This window comes from Drosophila mauritiana, chromosome 3R, assembly GCF_004382145.1.
Source record: "Drosophila mauritiana strain mau12 chromosome 3R, ASM438214v1, whole genome shotgun sequence".
NCBI classification, from domain to species: domain Eukaryota; kingdom Metazoa; phylum Arthropoda; class Insecta; order Diptera; family Drosophilidae; genus Drosophila; species Drosophila mauritiana.
The window spans coordinates 6,938,534-6,950,656 of NC_046670.1; the positions used below are offsets into that span (position 1 = coordinate 6,938,534).

At 39.8% G+C, this 12,123-nt stretch overlaps 2 protein-coding genes across 2 annotated transcripts; one reads left to right on the forward strand and one right to left on the reverse strand.

The window, feature by feature from the left end:
• Positions 1-7,922: 7,922 nt before the first annotated feature.
• LOC117145483 lies at positions 7,923-9,296 on the reverse strand. Its single transcript, XM_033311160.1, has 2 exons — positions 9,104-9,296; positions 7,923-9,014 (listed from the first exon to the last, which is right to left on the reverse strand). The coding sequence occupies exons 1-2, from the start codon at positions 9,140-9,142 to the stop codon at positions 8,718-8,720; spliced, it is 336 nt and encodes a 111-aa protein (XP_033167051.1). The 5' UTR covers positions 9,143-9,296; the 3' UTR covers positions 7,923-8,717.
• A 280-nt stretch (positions 9,297-9,576) lies between these two features.
• On the forward strand, positions 9,577-11,105 carry LOC117145482. Its single transcript, XM_033311159.1, has 3 exons — positions 9,577-10,108; positions 10,170-10,335; positions 10,406-11,105. The coding sequence occupies exons 1-3, from the start codon at positions 9,833-9,835 to the stop codon at positions 10,540-10,542; spliced, it is 579 nt and encodes a 192-aa protein (XP_033167050.1). The 5' UTR covers positions 9,577-9,832; the 3' UTR covers positions 10,543-11,105.
• Positions 11,106-12,123: the final 1,018 nt, after the last annotated feature.

Genomic DNA, 12,123 nt, shown 5'->3' on the forward strand with positions numbered 1-12,123 from the left:
CAAATTGTTTTGTTTGACAAATTAAATGAACATTAAAATTATTTCCCCTTGCCTTCGAGGCACTGCATAAATATTTTCAATTAGCCGGATTGTCGAAACTCTCCGTAACCGCCAACTAATGACAGACACGTGTTGGCTGCGAAACTTATTGTCCGTCTGTCGGCTGACAAATGATTTTGAGCCACTTCAAAGCTGTAGCGAAAGATTGATTCCATTAAAAATTCATTTAAAATAAATAATAATATAAGCCTTCGCATGTTTGCTATAACTGTGAATAGCAGCTGTCTACCCGTCTGACAAAAAGATGTTATGCAGTAATAGCCACCTAACTGGGTTAAACAAGAGGTCAGGGAAAAATGAGAGGTGCCTGCAGACCAAGTTGGAACTGCCTTTATTTGAGGCAATTAACACACCTGAGTGATGGCAGATTAGCCCACATATCCTACCCATCTCCACACCACAGCATTGGAGGCACTTAGGAGCGGGCCGGGTTACGCATACGCCCCGGTGTACGTGGCCCCACTGGTGATTGCCTTCGTTGTGCCTAGTCATATGGCTCATACGCCACGTTGTATTTATTTGTTCCCCCTGCAAACTGCAGTTGAAGCTCGTTAGCCAGCCTCGTAAAAATCAAATTGCCCGATCCCGAGTCAACCAGGAACCAGGCTCAATCTGCTCGTCTGCTAGTTAGGCAGGAAGCTGGCAGCTCCCAGTTACCAGCTCCCAGCTACCACGAGCTGTTGTTAAAAAGTTATCCTTGGGCGGCAGTTTTACGAGCTCAACTTGGTATGTAGTTGCCTGCCATTTTCTGCTTGTTAGCATCGAGTTTTAGTTGACAATGTTGGCAGCTGCATTAGGCAAACATCGGAAAGAGTCCTGCAAAGGAGGTGGTGTATCCACAGCTACAGACCCGCATGTGGCTGCCAGATGGGGTTGAAAGTCTTTGATTTGCGTTTTGCCTTTTATGCTCGCTCAACTTTCAAGCAGTTCAATTTCAAGTTCAAGTTGCACGGATGACACAGAAAACCTTTAGCTTGTTATATTCTTAATGCCGAGCTTTCAGCAAGTTTTTATTACTTTCCTCGGCTACTGGTTTTGATCGACTTTTTTTTCCGTTCGGGGAGTTCGTTACTGCCCTCGGGCACATTTCAATTTCAATCCATGCATTCGCTGCCATCCTCCCACAAACGAAAACAATATTTTATATATTTTAAGCGCCTTGTTATAGTTTGTGGCAACAATAACAGAAAGTTATTTCCGGGCCAAGCTTATTGGGCTGGATTGAGAGGACCCAAGTCTAATACGAAATTGATTTGTTATGCCAAAAAGTATAAAAACTTGGCCCCGAGCTAGTCTTAAATCGAACGACAAAGGAAACCGAACTGAACTGAACTGAAACTTTGCCTTTCGAGTTTTGAGTATTCCCAAAATTAGAAACAAAAGCTTGGCTTTGCTTGGTTTGCTCCTTACAAACAGGAAATGGCCAATGCCTTTGAGCTTGCAAAGCAGATTTTCGGCTTTGTGTTTTCAAATCAATTGCCGATTCATGGATGGACATGTAAGAAAGTGTGCTCTGCACTTCCAAATGTAAAAGTATGCAATTGAATAAATATTATTTTTTCTTCAACACCCAAGGCCGCACGAACTGGACTAATTTACAGAGCTTACAAAATCATATTTCCATAACAAAGCCTCACTCATTGCACACCCACTATTTTGCATATTTCCTACGAAAGGACGAAGGAACAAAATGCATACAAAGTGAAATGCAAAATACTCTTACGTACTACATAAGCACAGATGTACACATCCCGATTCGCAGCACAGATACGTTCAATAAATATGCAAAATCTCTGCTAAAATAATTTTCCTTTTAATCCCTTAAAATAGAAAATCAATATGCTGCAGTGCCACAGAGAAAGTTCGGCCAGTAATTTCCGCAATGGGGCACAGAAGTGGGGGCTAGACACAATGCCTGCATGACAAGTAGCCCCACAACTCTCATACGAGTACGTATATACATATATTCGAATCAGAGCTTCGCATATGCTGGCAAGTGTTGCCACAGTCGAGTAAAAACAATTTATTTTTATGTGTCTATGTATAAAATTAAAATTTGCATAAAGTCCACCAGTGGCTGCGTCTCATCCCGGCTCTGCCGCCGGCTCAGAGTCTGGGGGATCCCAATCTGGCCATGGGAAAGTTCACAGAAACACAATCGTGACGCCAACCGAAATCGCCGTCTGTCTGCCAGACTGTCATTTCGCCAGTTTGTCATTTTGCCAGCCTGCAGTTAGTCAGCTTGTCAGTCTGTCAGTAAGTCGCTGTGGAGAGCCTTTTGCAGTTCAGTGTGTGACAACCGATCCGATTGTTGCTAACTCACGACTTACACTTATTTTATTTCAACACCGTGGTCAGAAATGAATAAAATTATTTGTGCGCCTAAACATCTAACGCTCAAATGGCTAGTTTTCTTTTTAGAACAGTGTTAAAACTACATTTTAAATAAGCTTTATTTTATAATTTTAAATATCCTAGCGAAATAGGTATCTAACAGATAACTTAACTGATGGCATAATACCTTTTTTTTAATATTATATATAAACACAAAATAATCATGTAAGTCATATATTCCTAATCAATTGTGTAGCTTATTTTTTGCACTATTTTTTAGACAATTTGAGTAATATTCCCTATGGCCCTTTAAATTGTAATCCCATCCACTGTGCACTTTAAGTGCAGTTCTGCAAATGACTTTGTGATGTCTGCTGCCGATTGTAAAGCAGATAGTCTGATGGTGAGTCTAAAGTCGACGGATTTCGGTGGCTATGCGTTGGCTTATGGCGCATTTAAATGATTTCAATAACTTGCCACTTGGAATCATTAGCTAAGCCGCCAGCCACTTGAGTGCGGCTTTGGGAGGTGCCCACGCACACATAGAGATACCATGCCACTTCTCCCCCTTGTAAGTCAGCCTGGTAACCGGATCTGGATTTGCTGTCATTCGAATGATAAAGCCATTTGACAAAGGCACAAAAAGCACACAAGCGGACAAGTTGAGACGCGAAAAAATTCCCATGCCCATGCCCATCTTACTTTCCCCCGGAGCGATGCAGCTCACAGGACTCACAGGACTTGTCTGGGCGATAACAAAGGGCCGCAGGGAAAGGGAAGCGGATGGTGGCACTGGGGTTTCCACAGCCTGCGAAACAAAGGCGACATATCAACAAATGTTGCCGCCATAGAAGACGCGGCTTCCGTTTCAGACACACGCCTGTCAATGAAGCGACAACCACTGGGGGCACCAAAAGTGGCAGGAAGTCGCTTTTTTCTAACCTATCACTAGGATTTATTTACTTACATGTTCCGCAAATATGCCGATATTTGATAAGTCCGCTTTAAAAAATGATTACAATATATATTATAATACAAATTATTATTGTTATGCTGTAAGAAAATTGGTTATAATTAAGAAAAATATAAAAAAAAATTGACAATTAAGTATATATTATATATTATAAGTTTTATTTTTAATTTAAAAAAAAAAATAAAAATAATACTTATTTAGTACTATATCGAACCTTTTCTACCAGTTATACATATAGACTAAAATGTTTTGCATTTCACTTCTTATGAAGATACTAATATGCATCTAAAACTCGTTTAAACTAGTCACTGGGGTGGGGGAAAAAACCACGAGGATAACAATCGAAGAACAGGACTCTGCAGGAGCATCTCCCAAATGCAAATCACACGAATACGTTAGTCAAACGTGTTTGGAGCCCCAACATTCAAATTGGAGCCAGTGGAGGGGAGTGCAACAATGTCATGGACAACCCCACAGAAACGGACTATAAATTTATTGTTAACGTGGCTCATGCAAATTGAATCCTTTCGCTCCTTCTTGTCGACTGTCCAGACCGGTTGTGGCTTTTGTTATCCTTTTCTTAGCCAACGAACGGGGTGGAATAAAACTGTTTTGCTACTTAATAGGCCACGCTCGCTCCTATCTGCCGGTTGGGATTAAATGTGACTGCTTAATGAGAGGTTCCTGCCAGAGCAATAATCGTATTTTAGAAATGAACAATTGAACGAAGATAAAATACGGGGCCCTTGGTATTTGTATTATTAATTGGAGATGGCCTTCAGTCACTTCGATAATATCCAGCAATTCTTAAATTTTGTATTTATACAGTCTTAAAATACTAATATCTAACTAACAAATCCACAGTTTTAACTTATATCTAACTAACAGATACATCAATCAAAAAATTACACGCACAGCTGGAATAGTTTATGTTGGCGTTAGGCGATTTTTATATTTCGCTCGTAGTTTAATGTTATTAAAATGCCATCAACCATCCACCACTTTTATTCAGCAATTACACTTTTGCAATGGCATAGTAAAACTAAAGTTATCACGATCTACAGCTAAGCAAACCGAATCTATTATTGACCAAAACGCGGCGCAATGAAAACTGAAATGAAATTGCTCGCCCCCAAAAATAAACCATTAGACGAAGCTTTGATTGCCTGATCAGAAATTCCGTACTGGCAAGAGCAATTGAATAAGATTTTTATATGACAACAACACGTGACCGAATAGAATATTTTTTTCGTGCTAAATTGTGTTGTTATCCATCAAAAACGTGTCGATGATTCCGGGCTCCGCAAAGAGTACAAATCTCTAGGAACGTGGCCTGCCTCACATTTACCCAGAAATTAACATTCTATGTGGCCCCAGTCGAGTTGCCATTTGCCAACCAGTTGCCAATTTTAATGGCAGTCGCAGCACAATTGAATTAAATTATCAATCGATGGCCCAGGCACAAGGGTCGAATAGAAAGACCAGCCAACAAGAAAAAAAAGGGCAGCACAATCAAATTGAATGTATTTACTTTGACACCAAAGCCAACAACATCCCCAATGGTCACACCTCCAAACGATCCCACACTCCTCAAACATTTTTGGGACATGGGCTTGGGTTTTGTTTTTTGCCGCCTCGATTTGGCTTAAATACGGTTTTTGGCTCGTTAAGTGTAACTAACAAGTTGCCATCGCTGGATCGTTGTGGACGCCTTTATTGTTTGCCCTCTTGTTTCAGCCTACTTTTTGTGTGTTTTTCTTTACTTTTTCTTTCCTCCTAACTTGAAATGTTCCTCCAAGATTGAGGGTGGACACATTGCCCCGCTGTTCTTAAAGCAGATGGTCGCATTTAAATGGTATTGGTGGCATATGCAAGAGCCATAAAATGGGTCCTTCAAAAAAATAAATAAAGCGATTGGAGTAGGAAGACTAACCTACAACTAAATTGCTTTCCAAGGGCTCTTTATACATAAATAATCGATTTAAGAAGGTCACTTATTAAGCTGAGTATGATATATTATACATTATTAATTATTAAACCACATACCTTGGATCTATAATAAGACTCTTGAAACTAATGAATTCATTTGGATATTCACTTTGGAACTTTAAGACAACTTGTGAAACCTAAGGAAGCCTTTTAAAATGGTACCACTATTTTAAATAATAACATCAAACGTTAATTATTCCATATAACTCATAGCTCAAGATTCAGCCCCAACCTCTTTATTGATCGCCGGAATGTGACAGGCATCACGTTATGGTCGCACACACTTTTTAAAGCATAGGAATAAATAAAAACAAAACAAAATAAAATAAAATGCGGGCACCATAAATAAATAAAAACATAAAATAATCATGTCACGTGCGAATTGATTGAATTTCTCCCTCGAGCGCCTTTTGTTGCTCTTCGAACGCACACTTTTTTGGTCAACGTGGGCATAACCCTTGGCAGAAATTTCGACCTCAACTGTGAGGGGTAAAAAACACGCTCCTTTGAACCAAACTCGTTTCATTTAATGGCCACAGACAAAAGGTATTTAATTTAATGCTTGCGCCACTTGGCCAGGTAATTTGAACTATGAGCATTTCACCGTACACTGCCAAAATGTGAACAGAAAAAGTGGGAAAATCGATCTGGTAAAGCTGTCGGCGAAATTGAAAAGCCAAGAATGCCAATATTCATGCGAGTCACAACGCACGCGGGCAATCGGAACAGAACCGCGGCTTAGATCGTGACAAAAAAGCCAAAATCCTTCTGGCCATATATGGCTCTTAAGTCATAAAAAAGAGGAATTGAAAGCTGCCATCGGTCTGACAGCGGCAAAATGTTTTCTGACGAAATTTTCCAAAAATTATCTCTCACTTTTTGTGCGGCTTCGGTTTTGTTGTTTGTGTTCGCTTCGACTGAAATCTGGCGAACAGAGCAGTGCAAAAATGTTTCAAGTCAGCGTGCACACAAAAGCCCACACTACAAATCCCTGAAAGGGGACTCACCCATACGAACACATATACACCGAAACACGGACACCCGTCCGCACACACACCACCACACACAAGCGGCAGCCATTGTTTCACTTGCAATGAAGGTGTCATCATATTTTTTCAATTTCATGGGTATTTTTCCGTCCATTCCTTGCATTTCTAGCTGCCTCATACCTATGAAATATGTGGAAATAAAGTGTTTGGTTTGGGGTTTAATGATTACCAACTCGACTTAGCTGAGGTCATCAAGAAAGTGACCAAAACTATAAACTATATTGCAGCCAAGAAATACATATTGATACCAGAAAGTTTAAAAATTTTGTCTATTATTTGAATTTTTTATTACGAGTTTTATATATTTAAAACAACCCTTTATTGTGAATCCATTTACTTATAGGAAAAATAATTTCTAAGCTAACCAAATTTAAAGGGTGCACCGCAGTGTTGGAAAACCCCTCCCAGCATCGTCTTTCAAAAAATGGGAAAAAATGCCGAAAAGTCAGCAAAAATATGCGCGCGTGCTCAAAAGGGCGGGAAAAAAACGAAGCTGAAAGAATGATTGTTGCAGCTTATGGGAAAAACTCCATCCGAGCTACGGTTTTCCTGGAGGCCTGGCAGAAGTGGCTGCATGTGTGGAAAAGAGAAAGTGGGCGACACTCACGCAGGGATACAGAAACTAAAAATGCGCACACTTGCAGTAAAAGCACGAAAAACTCGTTACAAAAACTGTTAGTTTTTCAATTATAGCGCGTAGATTAGTATTTGAAAGCTACGCATGGTCTGTGTGTGCGTAAATCCCCGTTTCACTCGCATTCTCCCACGTTCTCTCCCTCTCCCTCTTTCTCTCTCTCAATCTTTCTTTCTCTCTCTCCCTGTGAGCCATTATTGGATTTTGGCCGGCTACTGGCCATTTGAGAAGGTGGAGATGGGGAAAAAGGGAAACTTTCCTGACAGCAGCACAATAACTTTTGAATAAGAAAAACGTGCAACGCTTCAGAAAGGAGAAACAGGAAGTGTGGGCGGAGTTTTCGCATCGGGACCGGACTAAAGAGGTTGGAGGTTGATCCAATACAGTGACAACAAACGACAGAAAGGAACTTTTGCAGCTGCAATTTTCTATTCAACTTGAAGCTTACTCCCTCCATCGAGAGGAGGGCACAATCAGTTTAGGAAGTTAGCAGTTTTTATGAAATGCCCGCTGCCCTTCTTCTCCCGCTTATTTTTCCGATCCTCTTTCCCGGCCCAACTCCTTCCGTTTGGGCTTGTGAGAGCTTTTGCTAATTTTACAACGCACATTACGTATACGACGTGGTGGATGCAGCAAATTTCTGCTACGAATAGCAGTAATCCAGGTGGCCCATAGAGATGGGAAACAGTGATTCTGTCAAACAGCGTGATATTAATTTTAACATTTTCAGTTGAAATTCATCAACATGGCTTGGGTTTAACCTTGTTTAAACTAATAAAAGATGAATCAGAAGCTTTAAAATCAGCTAATATTAAAATTACTTAAATTTAGACCATTGATTTTCTTTATATCTAAGTTTGTCATAATTTCCATAACGAAATTCCAATAATTTAATTTTAATTGATAAAGGTTATTATGATAAATCTTGAGGAAAAGAAAACATCAGCCCATAAGGCCCATTATACCCCAGCCACTGAGTTCTAGTCACATTTTACTACATTTTTTGTCGAACAATTCATTTAAAGTATAAGAAAACCACTATCAAAACCTCTCTTTGATCAAAATTATATGGTTCCTTGAAGGACATCCTAAACAAACCCGAGAGCGAAAAGAAGTGCCTCAACTACAAGGAAAACTGAAAGGCTTCTCCGTTTGAGCGCCGGCACTCAGTATATCACATTGCCATCTCTGAATTCCCGGAAAAGCCACCGCCTTGATTTTCTTTTATGGGATTTCATTGTTGGCCCTCGCCAGCTCAGTGGCCAGGTCCACGGCATTTCCCCTGCTTTTGTAGCGTCTTTAGCGCTGCAGCAGCGTCGTTTTATTGTTGAATGAACGGACTTACGTGTGAACTAGTAGGCGACAACAACTTATGCCATTTCCGTTTCCGCTCGCATCGCCATTCAGCGCAAAAGGCGGCAATGCCAATGGGAACGGCAATGGGAATGGGTATAGCGGCTAAGGCAGAGCAGCCAAGGAACAGGAACACAATTGTGAGGTCATGTATGTGACAAACAATAAAGACGATAACTTAGTGCCTGCATGCAACAACGGGCGGAAACGGAACTGCAACTGCCTTGCCTTGCCTTGCCTTTCTTCGCCTTTCCATGTCCTGCGAAGGTGTGTGTGTGCGGGTGTGAGCGTGTGTTGTGTATTTGTTGGTGCTTTAAAAATAGAATTAAGTTTTCGTAAACTTGGACTTAATGCGCCCCTTTCTGGCTTTGGCTTCACCATGGTTTGAAAGTTTGAAAATATATATTTGAAAAGCAAAGTTTATTCTCGTTGAAAGAAAATATGTCTGGCGTCTTTTGTATACATACAAGGTGTCCCGCCGGCAGCACAAAGCACCAGCTGCCAGTTGCACGGCAGGGTTCTGGTTCTCGTTCTGTTTCTGCTTCTGCTGCTGCATCTGGTGTTGGTCCTGGAAGTCCTGGAGGTCCTGCGGCTCCCACGGAAAGTTTTGTTTGCCCTGGCACTTAAAAAGTCGTAAAATGCACATTCAGCATAAAAACCACTGTTGGAAATTATGGGCACACTGCATATAGCCAACATTCTATTGCTCACCCCATCTACTTCGCCATCCACTGTTGCCTTTTGTATCATATTTTCCAGTTTGAAGTTTCCCGAGCTGCAGCGGCTTTTATCTTTAATGCATTCTACGTGCACTCTGCCCACTTTTCAAAGGACACACATACGACGAGGGAGGGGCATACGTTTCTGCTCAGTATTTATTGAATGAAAAGTTAAGCCCATTCACTTGGCACTGATTTTAAATTGAGATTTATAGCTTTGCAGGGCGTGAATTGAAAGAAATCTATAAGTTAATATTATCGTTTGCGTGCCTCAAAGAAAACACGACACCCTCATAGAATACATTTATTCGTAGCAAGGCTTAACAGCCATGAAATGTTATAAATTATTCTTAAATTATGCTATATAAGCATCCATATATCAAATCCCAACATTCCACAAAGTATACTCTTTATAAATAAACTAAAAGATTAGCAATCAAAACATTCATACATATGTACATACATCATTTATATACACAATACGACCGAGGCGTTATCAGAAAAAAAAACATATGATTTAACTTATAAATCATTACTCATACATTAATGCTCGAGATGCATTAGATTTGACAAATTAAGCTTTGTAGAAACTAAACAAGGTACAGATCGGTGTATTTCAGGAAATGTATAAGTTATAAATAAAACCGCCGACAGATGGAGCTCGTGTGCAATTCACTCCGCTTATCTCCAGTGTAGAGCTCATTCTTCTTTTAACATTTAAATGGAAGCTTTGGCTGAGCTAAGTATCAGTTCTGCTCAAGAGTTCATCGGGAGAGTTTCATTTTATTCCACCGAAATGGCAAAAATTCTTCTGATTTTAGTTTGCTTCTTTTTCGCCTCTACAGAGGCTTTAAGTTTACCAAGCCACAATTGCTCGGACTATTTCACATACGGCATAGATGCCAACGGGAGTTTCATTGGCATTTTTACTGCCGATGAAGCAGGCGTTCAAAAATTGAACTTTTCTACTAGGTTTATATTCCATGGCGCTAAAAAAGTGAGTAAGGACCAAACGATTGAACGTTACTGGTGCTACGAAGTCCTGTTTCTCCTTGCAGCAAGTCAGTACTATTAAGCCTTACCCAACCACCACGGATGCTATTCGTAACATTGAAAATGGATATCGTGGTCAGGCGTTTGTTCAATTCACTAATAGTACCAGTGAGCTGCCTACACTATTTGCGTTTGTCTTGAATGGGAAGGTTTTGTGTAGATCTTCGATTGGTGAGTAATTGTAGTTCTCAAATAAGGTTTTTGGAAACAGTTAATTTATTTACTACTTTCCCTTTCCCAGACACTTTTCGTAAGCCTTTTTACGCAGTGAGAACCGAAATAACACTAAAAACTTCCCAGCCTATACGAAAACTTAAAGACACTCGGCCAATAATGCACCCAATCTTTCCCCAAATTGAGCCCAAAATAATCGTATAATGCAGAAATAATATATATAACACGATTAACAAATACAAATCAATATATATGATTCATGGAATTACCTTTTTGCTCTTCTTAAACATATGTGTTAAATGGAAAATACACAGAAGATAAAAGCAATTGGTTTCTACCAGAGCGAGTAACACTCGAAAAATAAGTATTAATCAGATGTCAATATACTATTTAGTATGCAATTAATTAGGTTGGGCTTGCAACCATTGCTTTTTTCAAAATTATAATAAAAACGAAATTCCGTTTTTGGACTCAAATAAGCATGATAAGTACTTACCTTTCGTCCCAAAGCTGAGGGCAGTCAGCCAAGAGAAGCGGGCCGAAATCCGTTGGCCAAAAAAGAAATGTAGACGAACCGCAAAGGAGTGGAGCCATCGAAGAAACACCGAGAAGGCCACTAGGAAACCACCTACTTTGTATCAACAGATAAAAGTAAAGTTTTTCAACATCATTTACTCAGGGCCAGAATCGTAGCACTCCTGCAGACTGACTTAGTTTCAGGCTCGGCAGGTGAATCCGAAACGAAATACATAAAAGTGTCTTCTGAATTTTTTTTTTTTTTTTTTTTTTGAGGGAGGCGGTCTCGATTGCGGTTTAAAAGTGTGGTAGTACGAGGTAGTACAACCTGTTGTCGGAGTTCAACTGGCAGCGCAAACTTTTTTAATACGCTACGAAATCTTCGCACACCGCAGCCACTTTTTTGGCCACCGAACTTACTTCACTTCGGGCTCCATTAAGGTAACGAAAACTTTACTTTCGACTGCTGTCTAACGGTAATGCTGGAGCATAAGCCATGATTGAGAGGTGCAGACATATACTCCCCTTTTTCGTGGAAGGTGTATAAATATTTTGACCGCAGGGTCGCCATCTTTCCTTTACTTCCTCATTTAACTTCCACCCTGCGGTTGTTATTGTTATTGCGCCCGATATTAGCAGGACATTATTGAAATTATTTACCTTTCCACCCCGCCCAGCAATTTCTTCCATACCCTGCTCCCCACTCCAAAGCTCCTGTTTTGGAAAACCCCAACTGCCGGCGAAAAAGTTGCATAAATTGTTTTGTTATTAATCCCGGGCTGGGCCATTGAGCGCTGAAACGACTGACAGGTGTTTAAATTTCAAAACTTTTAATGGCAGCGCCAGCCACAGCCATGATTATTATTATTATAATTATAATGGGAAACAATAAGTTTTGATTGGATGGTTATTCAAATAACTTAGGGAGCGGAAATCAATGGGAAATTAAGCTAAAATGAGCCGACAATGTGGCACAAAACACTTTATAAAGAGATCGTAGCTGGATTTAAGTAAATTAATTTATATTTAATTGACTCGCTAAAACAATAAATATATTTTCCAGTTGCATTATCCAATTAACATATAACATATATTAATGTACAAGCAACTAAATTTGCTGTATTAACTTATCTAAACAATTATCGAACACTTAATTTAAAGATACTACATTTAATTTTCTCCTAAAGTAACACACTAAAATCCTTATTTGTTACCGAAGTTTATCACATAAGAAAATATAAAAAAATAAGCTTGCAAACACCAAGTTTC